This window comes from Trachypithecus francoisi, unplaced genomic scaffold (genome assembly GCF_009764315.1).
Source record: "Trachypithecus francoisi isolate TF-2019V2 unplaced genomic scaffold, Tfra_2.0 Lachesis_group5, whole genome shotgun sequence".
Taxonomy (NCBI): Eukaryota; Metazoa; Chordata; class Mammalia; order Primates; family Cercopithecidae; genus Trachypithecus; species Trachypithecus francoisi.
In genome coordinates, this window is record NW_022681470.1 from 13,249,082 (window position 1) to 13,271,817 (window position 22,736).

General features: G+C 40.1%; 1 protein-coding gene across 5 annotated transcripts in view; it reads left to right on the top strand.

The window, feature by feature from the left end:
* The window catches only part of ARID4B (AT-rich interaction domain 4B), a 163,739-nt gene that overhangs the window by 27,332 nt on the left and 113,671 nt on the right, over positions 1 to 22,736 (top strand). The window contains exon 1 of one of the 5 annotated variants that reach the window (XM_033200312.1): positions 6,333 to 6,356. The exons of the other annotated variants lie outside the window; for them this stretch is intronic. Within the exon in view, the coding sequence (XP_033056203.1) occupies positions 6,351 to 6,356 (6 nt within the window). The 5' untranslated portion in view covers positions 6,333 to 6,350. Of the gene's footprint in view, positions 1 to 6,332; positions 6,357 to 22,736 lie in introns of those variants that run through there. 5 annotated transcript variants of the gene reach the window in all.

Consider the following 22,736-nt stretch of genomic DNA (forward strand, 5'->3'; position numbering starts at 1 on the left):
CCTAGCTACTCTAGAGGCTGGGGCAGGAGAATCACTTGAACCCGAAAGGCGGAGGTTGCAGTGAGCTGAGATCATGCCACTGTACTCCAGCCTGGTGACAGAGTGAGACTCTGTCTCACACACACACACACAAAAGTATTCTTGTAGTTCCTTTTTTCTCCTTGCAAGGCATCTTTAATGTAGAATAAGCTAAATATAGTAATAATAGTAATAATTAAAAATGATGAAGTTTATTGAGTACTGCTTTGTGTTATGTTGTCTTCTAATCACAGGTATCTCATTTAATCTTCGCGATAGCACTATGAGAATACTTTTCTTTTCCCTGTTTACAGATAGGGAAAATGAGGACCAGAGAAAGTTACAGAGCATAGAGTTGAACTCAGTTCTGACCTCTTGAGTCTGTTTTTCTTTTCTTTTTTTTTTTTTAAGACAGTCTCATTCTGTCGCCCAGGCTGGAGTGCAGTGGCATGATCTCGGCTCACTGCAACCCCCACCTCCCGGGTTCAAGCGGTTCTTGTGCCTCAGCCTCCCGAGTAGTTGGGATTACAGGCACCCACCATGATAGAGACGGGATTTTGCCATATTGACCAGGGTGGTCTCGAACTCCTGACCTCAAGTGGTTTGCCCACCTCCGCCTCCCAAAGTGCTGGAATTACAGGTATGAGCCACTGTGCCTGGCCCAGAGCTTGTTTCTCTAACAGTCACACCACTTATTGATTGTGAAATAACCAATGAAAAAGCAAATGAAAAGTACCTCTCCCACCAGTAGTTTTTCTGGGTTTCTTTTATGGGGGATCTAGGGTAGAGTAACATGCGGGGAGAGGGACAGTGTTTCAGGAACCCATTTGAATATTTAAGAACAGTACTAAATACTTAAATTACTTCTGTGACAATGAAAAGATATCCAGGAAGCTACACTCTTTTTTAGTTCTATATTTTTTGTATCATACATTTAAACACTGGTTGCTCCTCAATGAAGCTTTAGAATCCTTTGCAAGATAGTACTACTGCTTCAAGCAGCTAACCACCAATGAATAAGAATTATGAATTCAGACTCTGGCACAGACCAACTCCCTCACTTGGATCTCCTAACTCATAATCCAGAGTTCTTTTCCAGAGAACTGCTCCACTTTTAAAAACCAGTGCCAGGATTCAGATCTCAAATGATACCATTAAACACTGATAGGCAAGAAGCATTTAGTTCTATGAGTAAATAACTCTCTGATACATTAGAGGCTGGTGGTGTTAATTTTTGATTAGGCTGAACTCTTAGCATTTGTTATTTCTTCAGGTATTAAACCTTCAGATAATTAAAAAACACAGTTTAGGCCGGGCACAGTGGCTCACGCCTTTAATCTGAGCACTTAGGGAGGCTGAGGCGGGCGGATCACGAGGTCAGGAGTTTGAGACCAGCCTGGCCAACATGCTGAAACCCTTTCTCTACTAAAATTACAAAAAATAGCTGGGCGTGGTGGTAATCCCAGCTACTCGGGCAGCTGAAGTAGGAGAACCATTTGAACCCGGGAGGCAGAGGTTGCAGTGAGCCAAGATCGTGCCATTGCACTCCAGCCTGGGTGACAGGGCAAGACTGTGTCTCAATAAAAAACCAAACCGAACCACAGTTTATCCCTTAGGAAAACACCAAAAAGCTTCTTATATACATGAACTTGTGTTAGGGTCACGCTTTAAGGTGGCTCTAGAAAGTACAATGAGAGACTTAGAATAAGACTGCTTTTTTTTTTTGACGTCACGTCTTTGTTGTCTAGGCTGGCTTGGAATTCCTGGGTTCAAGCCATCCTCTTGCCTCTGCCTCCCAAATAGCTTTACAGGAGGATTACGGATGTATGCCACTGTGCTGGGCTGAGACTGCAGTTTTTAATGAATGAAATGCCTCTGTGCATGGATTGAAGCCAGCCTTTATGGCAAACATTAACAGTATGGTTTGGTTCCCCATCTCTGTGCCCCTTGAGTTATAACTTAAATTGTTCTGATTGTAGTATTAACTGTGATTAGGTGTTGATGAAAGAGATACGGGGTCTAATTAAGTAAAATGAAGATCTCAAATAAAATTGAAGTAGAATGAAACACTGTAACTATGTAAATATAGTTCTGCTAAACAAATATTTAACTGTGGATAGGCACAGTGACTTTATAATGCAGATAGTCATTTTCATATATATGGATATGATGTGATACAGTAATTGATTTTTAGATTAAATATGTAAGTTGAGACATTTTTTAAATTTTGGAAATTTAGTGCTGTTAATTATGGAGACTAGTAAAAATAAATGATTAGAGACGAATACACTTCATGGTAACAAACATGCTGGTGATACAGCTTTAAAACTATGGAAATTTGCAACATACAAAAATAAAGTTCACTGATATTTTACATATTTATGGCCTAGCCTCACCAGTTGGCAATATTTTGCCATCTTGATATTATCTGTTTCACTCTGCAGCCCCTCTTCTCTCCTTTCTCCCTCACCATGTGGCATTTTAAAGCAAATCCCAGGTATCATTTCACCCATATGTATTTCAGCATGTGGCTCTGACACACTTGGACTTTCCTTTCACAGTACAACTATCTTACCATTGTCACAATTAATAACATTAGCAATAATTCCTTAATGGCATTTGGTAGCAAGAACATGTTCAGATTAGCCTGTCTCTCTTTTTTTTTTTTTTTTTTTTTTTTTTTGAGACGGAGTCTCGCTCTGTCGCCCAGACTGGAGTGCAGTGACCGGATCTCAGCTCACTGCAAGCTCCGCCTCCCGGGTTTACGCCATTCTCCTGCCTCAGCCTCCCAAGTAGCTGGGACTACAGGCGCCCGCCACCTCGCCCGGCTAGTTTTTTTATATTTTTTAGTAGAGACGGGGTTTCACCGTGTTAGCCAGGATGGTCTCGAACTCCTGACCTCGTGATCCGCCCGTCTCGGCCTCCCAAAGTGCTGGGATTACAGGCTTGAGCCACCGCGCCCGGCCTTAGCCTGTCTCTAAAATGTCTTTTGCAGTTTGTTTGTTTACATTAGGACCCAAATAAAGTCTTCACACTGCAGTTGGAAGATACAGTTGTAAATGGTCTCTTAAATCTCCTCCCTTTTCATGCCCTTTATTTGATGAAGAAACTGTTAACCTGTAGAATTTCCCACATTCTGTTTGGCTGATTACATCTTTGTGGTTTGGTTTAACTCCTGTAATTTCCTGTAAACTGATCATTCGTTCTGGAGGGTATTTTTTTTGGTGAGCATTCTTTGTAAGAGGTGCTGTATTCTTTTACTTACCATCATGAGATTGGTTCACTTTCAGTATTGCTAGGATTGCTCAGTGGTTTTAGATTATGTTGGCTTGATCTATCCTTTATTAAGTTCTTACCAACTTTCACACAAAGGTTTTAGCAACATCTGAGGATTGTTGACTAGATCCATTACATAAGGATTGCAAAATGGTGATTTTTGAATTATATCACTCCTACATTTATTAGTTGAAATTCTTCTGTAAAGAAAACTTTTATTCCATGTATTTAATGTCTTTAAAATCTAGAAGTACAGGCCATAAAAATTTAATTCTTCTCCCACCTCATTTCGCCAGTTTTTATAATAATGAGTTGGTGTCCTAGGAACCCACTAAAATGACCGGTAAATTTTTTTCTTTCTTTTATTATTTTTAGTGTTACGGATTTTTATGTATGTGATGTGTTTCAATCCATTGTAGTTGCTGTTTTTCATGTTTCATTTGTCTCATCTTTGGCCAATTGGAACCCCTTCAGATGGGTTCTTTTGTATTCTTTTGAATATTGTCCCATCAGTTTTCAATAACTTACTCTCTTTCTGGCACAAGGAGTATCAGGTTCACTTTGTACATTTCCTGCTCCACATCTGGAATCAGCTATTTCTTTAAGGAACCCTCGTTGCTGAGACATTAATGACATCAAATATATATAAAAAAAGAAAAGAACAAGGAGCCCTGGTTTTCTCAAGTGGAAAATGGTTTTTAGAGATCACAGTATGGCTGGGTGTGGTGGCTCACTCCTGTAATCTCAGCACTCTGGGAGGCTAAGGTGGGCGGATCACTTGAGCCCAGGAGTTCAAGACTAGCCTGGCCAACATGGCAAAACCCTGTCTCTACAAAAAACTCAAAAAAGCTAGCCAGGCATGGTGGTGTGTGCCTATAGTCCCAACTACTTGGGCAGGTCATCTGAGTTGAGATTGCGCCACTGCACCCTAGCCTGGGTGATAGAGTGAGACCCCCTCTCAAAAAAAAGGGAAGAATAAATTTTCAATTCATACTGATATTTCCAGTTTTCATGAAAAATTACAGAGGTTTTGTTTATTTTGTGATTTATTTACTTATTTTTTGGTGAAAAATATGTCTATTTAGTGTTAGCCAACTGGGTTCACTTTAGATGATCCCAATTTTGTTGGCAACATCATCATAATCAGGAACCAGTAGAACATGGATCTTCTTTCTATGAGGCCTGATCAGGGTGTTGATCTTGGCTATGTCAGTGCCACAGAGCTTTTTCTTAGCCTGTTTGATCTGGTGTTTGTTGGCCTTGACATCCATAGTGAACACAAGAATGTTGTTGACTCTCTGTTCTTTTCATGGCTGACTCAGTGGTCAGGGGTAACTTGATAGCATAGTGGTCAAGCTTGTTTCCCCTGGACTGGGCCACTCTTCCAAGGATATTTGGGCTGTCTCCAGAACAGCAGCAGTGTCTTGGGCTGTCTTTAGGTGGGTGACGTGAAGATCTTCTCTTTTTTTGTGTGGCTGTGGATACGCATACCGTTCATCACTGCTGTTTCAGTGTTCAGAGCCTTTGGACGTTGGGAGAACAGGGACTTCCTTCTTGGCCTGTGATGCTTTCTTGATGAGCACAGCCATGTAACTTCTTTTATAGTTGTGTCCTATTTTTTTTTTTTTTTTTGAGACGGAGTCTCGCTGTGTTGCCCAGGCTGGAGTGCAGTGGCACGATCTTGGCTCACCATAACCTCCGCCTCCCAGGTTCAAGCGATTCCCCTGCCTCAGCCTCCCGAGTAGCTGGGATTACAGGCACCCTCTACCACACCTGCTAATTTTTGTATTTTTAGTAGAGTTGGGGATTCACTATGTTGGCCAGGCTGGTCCCGAACTCCTGACCTCCTGATCCGCCTGCCTTGGCCTCCCAAAGTGCTGGGATTACAGGCGTGAGCCACCGCACCTGGCCTTTTTTTTTTTTTTTTTTTAATTGAGATGGGATCTCGCTTTGTCACCCAGGCTAGACTGCAGTGGCATGATCTCGGCTCACTACAACCTCTGCCTCCCAGGTTCGAGCAATTCTCCGCCTTAGCCTCCTAAGTAGCTGGGATTATAGGTACGAGCCACTATGCCTGGCTAATTTTTGTATTATTGTTAGAGACTGGGTTTCACCATGTTGGCCAGGCTGGTTTCGAACTCTGGGCCTCAAGCCTCCCAAAGTGGTGGGATTACAGACGTGAGCCACCATGCCCGGCCTATATCATTTTTTATCTTATGCTAAAAATGTTGGTTCCTAACAACATTAACATTGTATTATACATATTAGCTTTGAGATAACAATACCATAATGTAGTTTGAGACTCCTTTGTCTGTCTATGTCCTTAGGCTGTATTCCAGTAGGGATGTAAGCTCAGAATACTTTTTAAATGAAAAACTTATAAATTTTAATAAAAAATAATATTTTAAATAAATATTAATATTTAAGGTACTTGAAATAATAATTCTCTCTGTGTATTTATGTCAGCAGTTGAAAATAGAACATTTACTTCAGTTTTGTTTTCGTTTCTAAGGAGTGCTGTTTTTTCCTTTTCAATTTTTTGATGTAAAATATTTACATGGTTTCAAAATGTTGAGCATATTTTTAAAAAGATACAGCCGGGCACGGTGGCTTGCGCCTGTAATCCCAGCAATTTAGGAGGCTGAGGTGGGCAGATAACTTGAGGTCAGGAGTTCAAGACCAGCCTGGCCAACATGGTAAAACCCCATCTCTACTAAAAATACAAAAATCAGCCGGGTGTGGTAGCAAGCGCCGGCAATCCCAGCTACTCAGGAGGCTTCAACCGGGGAGGTGGAGGTTACAGTGAGCCGAGATCACACCTCTGCGCTCCAGCCTGGGCAACAGTGAGACTCTGTCTCAAAAAAAAAAAAAAAAAGGAAAAAGAAAAGATGCTATTGGTTTGCATATCATTATTCTGCCCATATCCTATCAGTAACTAAAGAGGTATTATTTTACTGTATGTTTTTACTTAAAATTTAATTTATGCTTACATTAATTTTTAAAGGTTCAGATTTGAAAGTCCAGTGTAAATTTTCCAGGTGGCCAGATGGTACTAGATGTCAGTAAGTAATTCTTGTTTATGTATTGCATTTTAGAATTTTAAACATTTTACTGGGTTTTGAGCATATTGTATGTCATTAGAAGGCAACTGGAACTCCAATTTTAGAAACTAAGATTATGATGTCTTCAGATGATCAGTTTTACTCCTTGTAGTCCACCCCTCCGATTAGTTAATAACTATTTTAAGATGTTTTACAGGCTAATATAGTGAAATTTCTGACATAAAGTCAGACTTCCAGATTACGTTGCTCAAATTTGCCAAACCAGGCATTTTTCTGGTGAAGGAGAAAGGAATCTTTTCCTAAAAGTCTGGTATATATGTATTTTTTGCTTAATGCCTAGTTACCATGGAAATAGATGTTAGAATCAGCTCTTAAGTAGGTAGGTAGTGACAAACTGGCTGTACTGTTGAATTGGGTTGCTAGACCGTATTTGGCCCTTTCCTGCTTTCATCATTCCACCTTCTCTTTCATTCTTTTCTTTTGGTTTCTGTGCTTTTTAGAATATTCTATATAGTTAAACCCAAACTTGACTTAACCTAGGTTTGGGCAACGGTTTGCTTTTGCTTACAGTTTATACTATCTATAGGTAGACATTTTACCTCACATTTACATATATATGGTATAAGTAGATAATTGTACTGACTTGGCACATCAGCTGTTAATGCTTTTAAGAAAAGGTCTGGAAAGACCTGTAACAAGTTAATAGTGTTCGTTTCCAGTGGGTGACAGTATAGAAAATGTTTAAAGTCTACTTTGTGAAATTACAATGTTTTGTTTTTAAAATGAGCGTGTACTACTTCATTATATAAAATTTTTTTAGTTGTAGAAGTTTGTGTTAGTGATTGGTATTTAAAATATAGTAAAAAATAAGAGAGGAAAAATGGAAATCCTCTCGTAGCATTTTTTTTTGGCATTAACTTTGACGTTTGTGTGATGTTGATGTTTAGTTACTGTGCTTTGGTACTGAGGATAGCAACACCTATGTCATAGTGTTGCTGAGATTACATGAGATTACTAAAGCATAATGCTTGGCACAAGGGGAACAGTTAATAAAACAGGAGCTCTGGTTTTTGTGGATCTTAGATTTGCTGCCCTGTAGGTAGTATAGCTGTACAGGAATGAGGAATGTATTGTGGAGTCTTAGAAGAGCTATCTGTGTATTCATTTGAATCCACAACCTTCCCTTGGAGCTTTTTTCTTGACTATGTAGTTCTACTTTAGCTTTTCTCTTGTGTCAGTATTATTTCTTTTTTTTTTTTTTTTTTTTTTTTTGAGACGGAGTCTTGCTCTTTCGCCCGGGCTAAAGTGCAGTGGCCGGATCTCAGCTCACTGCAAGCTCCGCCTCCCGGGTTTACGCCATTCTCCTGTCTCAGCCTCCGGAGTAGCTGGGACTACAGGCGCCCGCCACCTCGCCTGGCTAGTTTTTTTTTTGTATTTTTAGTAGAGACGGGGTTTCACCATGTTAGCCAGGATGGTCTCGATCTCCTGACCTCGTGATCCGCCCGTCTCGGCCTCCCAAAGTGCTGGGATTGTCAGTATTATTTCTAGTCATTCCTAGTTTTCTGCTCAGCAGAGACTTTGGGGTCCATGTTGTTCCTATTCTGTTACTGTTACATAAAGGTAGATCTATAACTTTATCTTGTTAGTAATCAAAAAAGTTAAATTTGAAGTTTTATGCATATTTTGGATGAGTTTTACTTTACCCAACCTTTAATTTGGTCATGTGATTGAAAAAAAAGATTTTTTTGGGGTACATTTTCCAGATATCACTGTAGATGGAAAATTTGGATTTTTTTTTTTTTTTTTTTTGGGACGCAGTCTTACCCTGTCCCCCAGGCTGGAGTGCAGTGGCGTGATCTCGACTCACTGCAACCTCCTCCTCCCAGGTTCAAGCATTCCTCCTGCCTCAGTCTCCCAAGTAGCTGGGATTACAGGCATGAGCCACCGCAACTGGCTACTTGTTTTGTATTTTTAGTAGAGATGGGGTTTCACCATGTTGGTCAGGCTGGTCTTGAACGCCTGACCTCAAATGATCCACCTGCCTTGGCCTCCCAAAGTGCTGGGATTACAGGCGTGAGCCACTGCACCCATTCAAAACTTGGAATTTCTAAGAACCTTTATTAATTTATAAATCAGTAACATTGGAATTGAATATTTAAAACTGCAACTGTTCCCAGAATATTGAGGATGCAAAGTTTCTGTAGGTACAGTTATTCACAAAGGCAGACTCTTGGGGACAATCAGGATGATCGCAAAATTATATGAAATATGTAACAAAATGAAGAAGCAGACAACTTACATTATAAGGTATATTTGTATTATTAAAGTCCAAATATCTATTCTAGTTTAATTTTTTGAATATTCAAGCATATGGCTGAAAAGTTTTAAAAAATACATATGAAAGAATATAGTAAAAACCCTTTCATCCTGCCTTTTACCTCCATTTGTTGAATTTACCTTCTTTCTGTACAGTCATTGTTTTCTGTGTATTGTTTCCACACACAGAAAAGCAAACACAAGTTTGCTGTCTTACTCCCCTATCTCCCCTACCCTTTACTTTCAACTTTTAAATTATACATACTGTTCTGCACTTCTACATTTTGTCACTTAACACATCTGGGAGATGTTTGTGTTACTAGTACATAGAGATCCCCTCATTTGTGGGTTTTTTTTGTTTGTTTTTGCTTTTTTGAGACAGTCTCGCTATGTCACCCAGGCTGTTTTTTAGTATTTTTTGTATTTTTTAATAGAGACAGGGTTTCGCCACATTGGCCAGGCTAGTCTCAAACTCCTGGTCTCAAGTGATCTGCCCACCTCAGCCTCCCAAAGTGCTAGAATTAACAGGTGTGAGCCACCATGCCTAGCCTTGTGTGTTCTTATTAACAACTTTTATTGAGGTATAACTTGCACACCAAAAAAATTAAACCATTGTAAGTGTAAAAATCAAGGAATTTTAAATTCATTTTTAATTACATTTTTATTTTATTTGTTTATTTATTTATTTTATTATTATTATTTTTTTGAGACGGAGTCTGGCTCTGTCGCCCAGGCTGGAGTGCAGTGGCCGGATCTCAGCTCACTGCAAGCTCCGCCTCCTGGGTTTACGCCATTCTCCTGCCTCAGTCTCCCGAGTAGCTGGGACTACAGGCGCCCGCCACCTCGCCTGGCTAGTTTTTTTTTGTAATTTTTAGTAGAGATGGGGTTTCACTGTGTTAGCCAGGATGGTCTCGATCTCCTGACCTCGTGATCCACCCGTCTTGGCCTCCCAAAGTGCTGGGATTACAGGCTTGAGCCACCACACCCGGCCTGGGCAATTTTTTAATGTTAAATTTATCAGTATTTTCTTTTATAGCGCCCGAACTTTGAGTTAATTTACTATTTGAAGTAAGTGATACATTGAATTCCCTTCCAGGATTGTAATTTATTATGTCACTTTGAATGTAGCTAGACTTTTGTCCAGACTTACTGACTTGCATCTGTGATGAATAACTTTGAACATATGTTATCTCACACATGTCCAAGTATATCTATTGAATGAATTTGGCGGTTTATTCCTGGGGCCAAAGTTGTGTGTTTTTAATTTTGGTAATTATTGTCGAATTGAATAAATGTATCTTTCAAGGCTGTTAAGATACTGCATTGCTAATAACTGGTGCAGAAATTAATGGTAATTTCTGTTTAAGACGCTGGATTGTTAAACTCCTCTAGGATTAGAAGTTTTGGTTGAAAACTTCTTTTTTCATTATGTATTGGCCTTTAAGGCACTAGAATTACACTTTAGAAATTACACTTTAGAAATTCTCCCAAATTGGGAGAATTTGGGTTATGTCTTAAAAAATGTTCATGTTCTTCGTGCTCCATTTTAATACCTACCCAGAAGCAGCCCGTGTACAGGTGCACAAGGAAGCTGGCATGAATATGTTTGTGGTTGCCCTCTTTTTAATAGTGAAAAACAGAAAACCACTTAATATCACCAATAGAGGACAAGGTAAATAACCATGGTAAATTCCTACAGTGGTTATAGCACAAAAATAATTCGACAGCTTGTGTTTACTGATGTAGAAAGATCTCTAAAACATTTTTTAAATGAAAGAAAAGTTGAAAGTGTATTAAATGTAGTACCAATTATGTAAAAATAGATTCACAGAAATGTTATTAAATATGGATACATGTACATGTATGTAAGTGAAGGTCTGGAAAAAACATGGAAGAACATATGCCAAAATGAGAATAGTGATTATTAATGGGAAGGGTTTGGGATTGGGTGTAGTAATTTAGGACTTACTTTTTTTTTTTTTTTTGAGATAGAGTCTCACTCTGTTTTTCAGGCTGGAGTGCAGTCTTAGCTTACTGCAATCTCCGTCTCCTGAGTTCAAGCAATTCTCCTGCCTCAGCTTCCTGAGTAGCTGGTACTACAGGTGCCCACCACCATGCCTGGCTAATTTTTGTATTTCTTTAGTAGAGAAGGGGTTTAGCCATGTTGGCCAGGCTGGTCTTGATTTCCTGACCTCAAGTGATCCACCCGCCTTGGCCTCCCATAGTGCTGGGATTGCAGGCATGTGCCACTGTGCCTGGCAACATTAATGTTTTATTAGTTTTACAAGGACAATATGCTCATAGACTGTACAACTAAAAGCCAATTTAAAATTTATTTGGAAAAAATACATTGTTTTGTACGTAGGTCCCTGTAAATGCAGGGTAAGACTGGAAGAATACCCTAAGTAAGGAGACAGTAGTTATGTCCACGAGGGATGTGGGAACAGAGAAGATAAAAGGAGACATTTGCTTTTTGTATACTTCTGTATTTTTATAGTTTTATAAAGCAAATGAATTCATGTATTAATTTGTATCCTGAAGAAAGGACTCAATTCTTTAGGACCAGGAATTCAAGTAAGAGTATCTCATTTTGTCAAGTTCTTTTAACAGTACTTAGTGAAAATAGTAGCTGCCAGTTGAATTATTGGGTAGAGAATAAAGGTGTCAACAGAAATAGTTTACTAGTTTGCTGATAATTAGGCATTAATTTGCTTGATGTGATGCATGTTTATTACTTCAAGGCAAGTAGAAAAATAAAAATAAGTAGATTCTTCTCATATACCATCATGAACACTAGTAGTTTCTGATACATTCAGACGGTACACACAGTGAGACTGTTCTTGCCCTGTAGCCTCGCCTGAAATTTCCTTTTGTCTTCTTCTTTGTTACTACAACCTCCCCTGCAGTTTGGGTGTCTCTCTAGTTCTCTTTTCTTTGTTTGCTAGTCCGGGATCAGATCTGCTCTTATGAAATAGAAGTCAGCAGTGAGGAGAAAAAAAAAATTGTTTTTTCTGAAACGGAGTCTCACTCTGTCGTCCAGGCTGGAGTGCAGTGGCACAATCTCGGCTCTCTGCAGCCTCCACCTCTTGGGTTTAAGCAATTCTTCTGCCTCAGCCTCCCGAGTAGCTGGGACTACAGGCACCTGCCACCACGCCAGGCTAATTTTGTATTTTTAGTAGAGACAAGGTTTCACCGTATTGCCAGGCTGATCTCTAACTCCTGACCTCAAATGATTCACCCATCTCAGCCTCCCAAAGTGCTGGGATTACAGGTGTGAGCCACAGTGCCTGGCCAAAAGGTAAAATTTTTAATCCTTTTATTCAGTTAGTCACCGAATGTGAGAATGTCTTTACCCAGTTCTTCTGTCTCCATCCCAGCATTAGTGCAAGCCATGGTATCTCGTTCTAGATTAAAAGGTACCAGATTCCTAACTGATCTGTCTGATTCAGTCTTGTATTTGTGTATTGGAATCTGTTTTTTACATTGTAGCCACAGTGATCTAAGACGTCAGATAATGTAGCTGTTGCTCATAAAACTTTGTAGTGGTTCTTCTGTTGCTATCAGGCCATGCTTTTCCTCTGGCTATGGTCATTAATAATTGTGGCTTTCCATATTGTCAACTTTCCTCATGCACTATAGCTGTTTTCCAGAATCTATATTGTTTCTCATTTCAGCCAGTTGGAATTCTTTTCCTAGACTATGAGTCATCCTTCAGGTATCCTTCTCTGAGATCCTAAGATAGATTTACATCCTTCTTCGTGCTCCTTTTGTGCAGAACCTGACCATAGTAGTTATCTTCATATAGTAACTTAACTGTTTAACTGATTCCTCCACTATACTCCATGAAAACAAAAACAGAGTCTTAAATCAAGTCTCTATTTCTTAACCAGCACCTGATACATTGTAGGCTTTAGTTTAAATGTATGAATGAGGCTGGGTGCGATGGCTCATGCCTGTAATCCCAGCACTTTGGAAGGCCAAGGTGGGAGGATCACTTGAGTCCAGGAGTTTGAGACCAGTCTGGGTAACATAGTGAGATCCTGTCTTTAAAAATTTTCAAAAATTAGCTGGGCATTGTGGTACATGCCTGTAGTTCCAGCTACTTGGGAGGCTGAAACAGGCTAATTGCTTGAGCCCAGGAAGTCAAGGCTGCAGTGAGCCACAGAGCTCAGCTTGAATAACAGAGGGAGACCCTATCTCAAAAAAAAAAAAAAAAAAAAAACCCCAGAAGCCAGAAACAATATGTGAATGAGTGGTTAACTCAGTCATTTTTTCTCTCATATCATTTTTTTCTCTTGTTCTTTCCCTACCTAGTAATTAATAGGTTGTGACTCAGTTTGAAAAACGCTTGTATAAGGAATCCTGATTTACTAGTTAGAACTCTCAGAATGAGAACTCTCTGCAAGATTGATCTGTAAATATTTAGTAATTTTTTATTGTTGTTAATGGTATTGTTTTAAAAATTCAATTTCTGATTGTTGCTAATGTATAGGAATCCTATTGACTTCTCTATATTGTGTATCCTGTGATCTTGCTAAAACCACCTATTGGTTACAGTAGCATTTTTGTAGATTCCTCTGGATTTCCTTGGTAGCGGATCATGTTGTCAGTAAAGGCAGCTATTATTCTTCATGTCCAATTCAGATATCTTTTCTTTCTTGATTACATTGGCTACGGTCTCCAAAACAATGCAGAATAGAAGTGGTGAGGTGGATATCCCTGTCTTGTTCTTAATTGTAGGGAAAAGCATTCAGTCTTTCACCATTAAGTATAATGTTAGTTGCAGATTTTTCATGGATGCCTTTTGTCCGATTGAGGAAGTTTCATTCTGTTCCTAGTTTGCTGAGAGGTTACATCAGGAGTGGATTATGGATTTTGTATTAATAAAATGTATTTTCTGTGTATATTGAGGTGATCTTTTTTTAAGTTTGTTGATAGGTTAATTACATTGATTGACTTCTGAATTTTAGAACAATCCTCCATTTCTACAATAAACTGTACTTGGTCATGATATATTACCTTTTAGAACATATTGTTGGATTCTGTGTGCTAGAATTTTATTTAGAATTTTTGGGCTGGGCATGGTGGCTCACACCTCTAATCCCAGCACTTTGGGTTGGCTTAAGTCCAGGAGTCTAAGACTAGCCTGGGCAACATGACAAAACCCTGTCTCTACAGAAAATAAAATTTTAAAAAATCAGCTGGGTTTGGTGGTCTGCACCTGTAGGTCCCAGCTACTTGGGAGGCTTGGGAGGCTGAGGTGGGAGGATCACTTGACTTCAGGAGTTGGAGGTTGCAGTGAGCCAAGACTGCACCACTGAACTCCAGCCTGGTTGATAGAACAAGACCCTATCTCAAAAAAAAAAAAAAAAAAAAAAAAAAAGAATTGTTTGCATTTGTGCTCATGAGGGATATTGTCTGTAGAGATGTGGTTTTGCTATGTTGCCCAGGCTCGTCTTAAACTCCTGGCCGCAAGCAGTCCTCTCATCTCAGCCTCCCAAAGTGTTGGGATTACAAGGATGAGCCACCATGTCCAGACGGTAGTTTTATTTTCTCATAATGTCATTATATATTAGAATAATGCTGGCTTTGTAGAATGAAGTGGGAAGAATCCTAAATTTTAATTTTAGAGATGGTGTCTTGTTATGTTGCATAGGCTGTTCTGGAACTCATGGGTGGGCCCAAGGGATCCTCTCATGTTACCTTTCCAAGTAGCTGGAATTATAGCCGTGAGCCAGTGTGCCCAGCAATTTTTTATTTGAAATAATAGGCCATAATCACATTATGGTTTTAAAAATCACTTGTAATAGAAACGTAACAGACAAAAGCCAGTGAAGTATATGTAATTAAATTTCTCTGATCAATTCATCACATTGCATCATCAATTTTATAAGATACTTGGAGAGCAGATAATCTAGGCCTTGAAGAATTTTTTTTTTCCCAGAGGTGGAGTCTTGCTCTGTCGCCGAGGCTGGAGTGCAGTGGCATGATCTCGGCTCACTGCAGCATCTGCCTCCCAGGTTCAAGTGATTCTTCTTCCTCAGCCTCCCGAATAGCTGAGATTACAGGTGCCTGCCACCACACCTGACTCATTTTTGTCTTTTTAGTAGAGACGGGGTTTCACATGTTGGCCAGGCTGGTCTCGAACTCCCGACCTTCAGTGATCCACCTGTCTCAGCCTCCCAAAGTGCTGGGATGACAAACGTGAGCCACTGTGCTGGCCTGGCCTTGAAGAATGAATGGTGATTTGTTTTAAATGTAGAATGAGGCCGGGCATGGTGGCTCAGACCTGTCATCCTAACACTTTGGGAGGCCGAGGCAGTCGGATCACTTGAGGCTGGGAGTTTGAGACCAATGTGGCCAACATAGTGAAACCCCATCTCTACTAAAATAAAAAAAATTTAGCTGGGTGTGGTGGCGCATGCCTGTAAACCCAGCTACTCCGGAGGCTGAGACTTGAGAATCATTTGAACTGGGAGGCGGAGGTTGCAGTGAGCCGCAGTTGCGCCATTGCTCTCCAGCTGGAGCAAGACTGTCTTGGAGAGCGAGACTGTCTCAATAAATAAATAAATAAATAAATAAAGGATCGATTTAATTTTCTTTAGGGCCTGAGTTAATTGTTTCTTAAAAGTGTCAGCAAGAAATCTTAAAATTGACTGTCTTGGCCGGGCGCGGTGGCTCACGCCTGTAATCCCAGCACTTTGGGAGGCCGAGGCGGGCGGATCACAAGGTCAGGAGATCGAGACCATGGTGAAACCTCGTCTCTACTAAAAATACAAAAAAAATTAGCCGGGCGCGGTGGCGGGCGTCTGTAGTCCCAGCTACTCAGGAGGCTGAGTCAGGAGAATGGCATGATCCCGGGAGGCGGAGCTTGCAGTGAGCCGAGATCGTGCCACTGCACTCCAGCCTGGGGGACAGAGCAAGACTCCGTCTCAAAAAAAAAAAATGACTGTCTTAAGTAAATGTTAAATAATAATACTTAATATTAATAATTTTATAATTTAATAATGAACATAAAGCATTTTATTTGATTTTAACATTTTCTAGTTATTAAAAAACTCGTGGTAGAAAGTATGGAAAATCCAGAAAATCAGGTAGGAAAATGATCACTCATAATTCAGACGTTACAGAGGTAACTACTATTAACATTTTAGTATATACTTCCAAATCTTTACCTGTGTGTTTCTTTTTTTTTTTTTTTTTTTTTTTTGAGATGTAGCCCAGGCTGGAATGCAATGGCACAGTCTCGGCTCCCTGCAAGCTCCGCCTCCTAGGTTCACGCCGTTCTCCTGCCTTAGCCTGCCGAGCAGCTGGGACTACAGGCGCCCACCACCAGGCCTGGCTAATTTTTAGTATTTTTTTTTTTTAGTAGAGGTGGGGTTTCAACCCTGTTAGCCAGGGTGGTTTTGATCTCCTGACCTCGTGATCCGCCCACCTCGGCCTCCCAAAGTGCTGGGATTACAGGCGTGAGCCACTGCGCCTGGCCACCTGTGTGTTTCTTAAAACATAGTTTGTAATAATGTTTTTTTTCCAACATTTTAAACATTAGCTTCTGAGTTGGTAAGTAAATTTATGTTGGTTATAGGTTTTTTTAAAGGGTGTTAGGTTGTTACTACCTGATAAGGCAGTTATGGTATGACGTCTGGATTTAAACTGTTTTTCCTGGCTCTAATGAATTATGTCCTTAAAATCACTTAAAGCTCCGCCTCTCTTTGCTCTTTTATACCAGTGGGTAGTGACACTTTTTTGTTCATCTACATAATTGTTTTTGTGATAAAAATGAATGTGTTTTAAAAGATAAATAAAACTTATTTTGTTATAAAATTAAATGGTATCTAATGTAGTAAATACTTCCCTGTCTGGTTAAATTTGATTAAGTTATCTTTAAGTATTCGTGTTTTCCCTTTCTCCCACTTTAATTAGGTAACTGTTATGAAAAATCAGGGTACAGTAGGAGTTCTTGAACTTTTTTGGGTTTGTTGAAAGCACAGGCTTTATTGTGTAGGATATATCATCTCTGAAAATTATTGTAGGGTCTTCAGAAATCCACAGAAACAATGTTATGATTTCTGGGTTAAAATTTCCATATTTATAATAGTTTTCACCCATTGTCCATGGCACCTTGGTTTACCTACTTGTGCTTCCAAAATTTTGACATACTCATGCAACTAATTTTCGTATTCACTAAATTTGCTTTGACTGTTATCCCAAAGCCTACCAAAAAGAAGATTGCTTGATTATATCCTGTGAAGTAGCCTTGAGCAGAAAATATTACTTTTTGTGAGTTAGAGACAGCGCTGGGACTAAAATCAATGCATTTCTCAAGTAGATCTTGGGTTTCCGAGACCATGTAAAAACTTTGAATCCTGAGGATATAATTAAACATAACTGTAAACAGTTTGCATACAGTATCACAGGGCTAAGGGACGAGCAAGTGATACTAGGTTAACCAGGACTCCCTGAAGACATTGTTAGATTATATGCTTTAGGAGTAATTGTGTTTTTGATGATTTTCAATTCCTTCAAATATGCCACTATATTCTAGTATTTCATTGTTTTTATTTCATAGCAGATTCCCCTTCTGAATCATGGTGTTTATTCATGGTGTATATTCCTAGGCTAGTATTTTACCCAAAATAGGAAAGTTTTAGAGATCATTTTGTATCTGAAAAGTATTCCCTTATTGATGAAGTTGATATCTAATATAAGTAATGTGATAATTTCTTTTAATTTTTGTATTTCTGATTTTTTCAGCATTTCTTAATTGGTCTTTTGAATGGTATAAAAAATAGGTTTTTAAAAATATATTCACCAACCTCCCTAAGAATTGCACGAGAGTATCTCTTAACCACTGTTAAATAAGTAACTCCTGCTCCCTTTGTTGTTGTTGTTGTTGTTGTTTTTGGAGGCAGGCTGTCGGTCTGTCACTCAGGCTGGAGTGCAGAGGCATGATAACAAGTCACTGCAGCCTTAATCACCTGGGCTCAAATGATCCTTCCACCTCAGCCTTCACCACAAGTAGCTGGGGCCACAGTCATGGGCCACCATGCTCAGCTGTTTTTTGAGACAGAATCTTCGCTCTATTGCCCAGGCTGGAGTGCAGTGGCATGATCTCGGCTCGGTGCAACCTCTGCCTCTTGGGTTCAAGTGATTCTTGTGCCTCAGCCTCCCATGTAGCTGGGACTACAAGCGTGCACCACCACGCCCAGCTAATTTTTGTATTTTTAGTAGAGACAGGGTTTCACCATCTTGGCCAGGCTGGTCTTGAACTCCTGACCTCAGGTGAGCCACCCGCCTCAGCCTCCCAGAGTGCTGGGATTACAGGTATGAGCCACCATACCCGGCCTTTATTTTTATTTTTAACAGAGGCAGAGTCTCCCTATGTTGCCCAGGCTGGTCTTGAACTGGGCTCAAGTGATCCACCCGCGTTGGCCTCCCAAAGTGCTGAGATTATAGGCTGAGCCATTGCACCCAACCCACCTGCTCACTTTAAAGCATGCTGTATAGAGTTGTCCTGGTGAGAAGCCACTTTGATGGCAAGCTTGTAAGCTGTAAAGTTGGTGAGTTTTTACTTGGGACTCACATTTGAAACCACTTTGTTTTTTCTGTTATCTTTTAATATGTAAAATAATAATCAGAAGTTACTCATTTTTTTCATTTTTAGATATATGATTTAATTTTTGAATTGAGGATTAGTGCTCACCCAATATTAAGAATTTTTTTCAAAAAATGTGCTTGGGTCAACACAAGGTCTCTCTGTCCGAAACCATGGTTTCTTTGCTTGCACCTTTATCCCCACTGCCTTGTCAGTCCTTCCCGCCAGCTGAACTGGAAGCCTGGCAACTCCCTAGGTCACAGGGTCTCCCTTGCCTCCCTTGCCATAACCAAGTGAGCTCTGCGCGTGGCCAATGGCAGTCCCACCCTGCGCCCCTGCTGTTAGGCACCGAGCAAGGAGGGGCCCCTGACTGTTCTCCACGTGGGCACTGGTGCGTGGCCACCTGCCCACCTGAAGCTGCCATCTCGGGTTCTGGCAGGAGCCGTTTGTGTGGTGAGGAGCAGAGAAGCAGGAACCCAGTGAGCTGCTCAGGACCCTGAGTTGTGGGAGATCATGACTATTTCTTTGCGATGCTTCCCCAATATTCTTGAAGTCAATTTTGTCAAATAGCCTGATTTTAGTGATCATCTCGTTAGAGCCTGCCCGGTATGTATTCCACCTTGCTTGTTAACAACAGACTAATTTCCCTTGGATTGTCAGTGAAGGTGTCCTGTTCTTTACTGTATAAGAACTAAGCATGTGATTCAAATAAGGTTACTGGATATGTTAAAAATAATAAGACAATGGAAATAAAATAATATTAAAATGTTTTATTTTATTAATGGGTGGAGTAAGAGTAATACATTTTAGACTTGAAGTTACTGTCAGTGTTTTCATCATTATATGACTGTCAAAGAGCTCGTAATAGAATTAAGAGAATGTATTGGATATTTCCAGCACCACTGTTAGGTTTGGTAATTCACAAGGTGAGCTCACAGGACTCAGTGTATTGTATTAGTCATGTTTACAGCTGTGAGTTATTACAAGAGGATAGGAAGCATGATCAGCAAAAGGAAGATACATTGGGTGAAGTCTGGAGGAAACCAGGTGCAAATTTTTGCTGGTAGAGTTAACACAAGACACACATAATCCGCTAACCAAGAATTGTGACAACATGAAATGTTGCAATTGGGGAAGCTCCTTAAAACTCAACATTCAGGGTTTTTATTGGGAGCTGATCGCATAGATACTGCATGTCTGGCACATACCAAATTCTAGACTCTGATAATGAAAGCATCAGCCATATTGTTTTAGACACAACCAGCCACTCTTATCAGTTGGTGGTAGGAACCCTCCCTAAATCCAGGTTCCTCTGAATTCTCAGCCAAGGGCCAACTTTGCAAGCAGCCCTTTCTAAGGAAAGCCATCTCAGGTCTGCTGTTAACTTTTTCCTGCATAGAAGATTAGCTTTTTATTTACTAATTCTTTAGTTGTTTCCATCGATTATTTTATCTCAATTGCTGGTTTCTTCGCTAGAGTCTTCTCAAAGCAACTTTTAAATAATGTATTATTTTAAATTGATCTGCTTTTATGGCCATATTTTATTTTGTGCGTACATTATTACATTGTTTTCATTATCGCCATCCTGATGTCTTTCAGGTTTTTAATGACTTCTGAAATTTCCAAAATGGCTTTCAGTTTTTGATTCCTACCAGAATACCTCGTACTACTTGGTTCAGGAAACCAAATGGAGATTCTGTTGGTTGCTGAGCATATCTATTACAAATATCTACTTAATGTTTCTCAGTCTTGGGGGGGGTGGGGAGTGCATCAGAGTGTCCTGGAGGGCTTAAGACACAAAGTGCTGTTTCCCTCTGGAGAGTTTCTAATTCGGAATGTCTGGAGTGGTGCCTGGGAATTTGCATTTCTAACAAATTCCCAGGTATTGACTGGGCGCTGTATGTACTTTGCTGTAATCCCAGCACTTTGGGAGGCTGAGGTGGGTGGGCCACTTCGGCCTGGGAGGTGAAGGCTGCAGTGAGTTAGGATCTCATGACTGTACTCCAGCCTGAGTGACAGAGTGAGTGAGACCCTGTCTCAAAAAAACACATTTTCAGATGTTGCTGATGCTGTTGGTCCTGGGAGCATACTTTGAGAACCACTTTTCTAGTTTATAATACAATTCACAAACTTATGTAAACAAGAAAAATGTAATCTGTTAAATTCCCATGTACAGGCATACCAAATACTGTGTGCCAAAAGTGATAGGAACGTTGAAGACTTCATTGTCAACCCTGCTGTGTTGCGCAGCTGCCACTTTTCACTCAGGATGTGTGTGTTCACATGGTGTGTTGCTCTTGTAGATCAACATAAGAAATACTTATTAGTAAAGTTTTTTTCTTATCTGTTTTTAAGATAAGTAAATTAACAGTTCACTATTTTTTGTGTGTGCTCAGTTAATCTTCCTCATATCACCTGAAATTTATCATCTCCCTTGGGTAATCACAGTCTAGTGGATTCTCTCTTCAGCATTTTCTTAGGGAAAATAGATTGGCAGGGGAAATGGCCAGACTATTTTAAGGGATTTATTGGCTTTTCTGTCCCACTGGGAATGCTTATAGGAGGGGATGGCATAGAAATGTTTTTCGTGATCTCAGTGGGGATCAGAAAATCCCAGCAAAACAGAGGCTAGGTGGGCATGGTTAACACATTTAGGTAGGAGGGCATGTTTGATAATGAAATTCTGAAAATGTTTGCACATGCATTGAGATCCCTAGGTAGATAAGTAAACTAGTAACTTATTTGATTGGTATAAGTTTTTAAAACTCCAGGTCTGATGATAATCTAATATAAACTGTTCTATTGAATGCTTTGAAATTGAGTCTGTTTAGTTCTGAGAGCCCACTGAAAGAAGGCAAGACTGAGTATCCTGAAGGCCTGTTACATACCCCTGTATGTAGCATGGCCCTTCCTACTTGCCTTTGCTAATGATACTTTGTGTGTGTACATATACTTAAATAACTGTGCAGGGGGATAGGGGAATAATACTCAGGTCTTAAAATCAGATTTTGGCTCTGACTTAACCATTAATTACTGGTGACTCAAAAGAATACCACTGTGGGCCGGGCGCGGTGGCTCAAGCCTGTAATCCCAGCACTTTGGGAGGCCGAGATGGGTGGATCACGAGGTCAGGAGATCGAGACCATCCTGGCTAACACGGTGAAACCCTGTCTCTACTAAAAAAATACAAGAAACTAGCCGGACGAGGTGGCGGGTGCCTGTAGTCCCAGCTACTCGGGAGGCTGAGGCAGGAGAATGGCGTGATCCTGGGAGGCGGAGCTTGCAGTGAGCTGAGATCCGGACATTGCACTCCAGCCCGGGCGACAGAGCGAGACTCCATCTCAAAAAAAAAAAAAAAAAAAAAAAGGAATACCATTGTGACCTACCAGTGAGAGTAGGTGCATATGGAGAATCAGGAAATAGCATTTTGGTAGAGTTTTGACTTAAATATGTTTCTTTACACTCATCTTGAAATTGTTTCTTATGGTCCTAAGTGAATAGTTGGAATAGATATCCTCAGCAACTAATAGAATCTCCATTTAGTGTGAGGTAGTTTGGAAGGAATGGCCAAGAAAAGCCATTTAGTGCCACCATTAAAATCCTGAAAGATGCTGGAAACGGTCATCAAGAGAAAAATGTAAAATAAAACCAACAAAACACACACACACACACAATATAAGGCATTAAAATAGTTTCATTTACATTATTGCTTTTAATGTCACTGTTTATTTTGTCATAGGCTAGTAACTTATAAAAAGTGAATTGCTTTTATGTGATGTATCAGAAGGTTCTTTCCAGTTTTAACAGTAGAACTGTAATACAAATTGAGATGGCATAGGCGGCAAGGACCATGTATTATTGCAAGTGATTTCATTCTTCAAAATTACTGTTGCAAGTATCTAACTTTGTATGATAGTGAAATACACATGCACACACTCCCCATGGTTAACTAGTATTTAAGTAAGTTGTTTAGCTTATAAATTCAGTTTAGTGAAAAAAGAATATTAGATTAATAGATTAATGTACAAAGTTGACATTTTATTTCTACCATCTTTTTTTTTTTTTTTGAAATGGAGTTTCACTCTTGTTGCCTATGTTGGAGTACAATGGCGTGACCTCCACCTCCCAGATTCAAGTAATTCTTCTGCCTCAGCCTCCCAAGTAGCTGGGATTACAGGCGTGTGCCACCATGCCTGGCTAATTTTGTGTTTTTAGTAGAGACTGGGTTTCACTATGTTGGTCAGCCTGGTCTTGAACTCCTGACCTCAGGTGATCTGCCCTCCTTGGCTTCCCATCGTGCTGGGATTACAGGCTTGACCCACTGCACCCAGCCTCTGAAATCTTTAAATTTTCGAGACAGTCTCTCTGCCACCCAAGCTGGAGTGCAGTGGCACGATCATGGCTTGTTGCACCTTCAACCTCCTCAGCTCAGGTGATCTTCTTAAAGCCTCAGCCCCTTGAATTGTTGT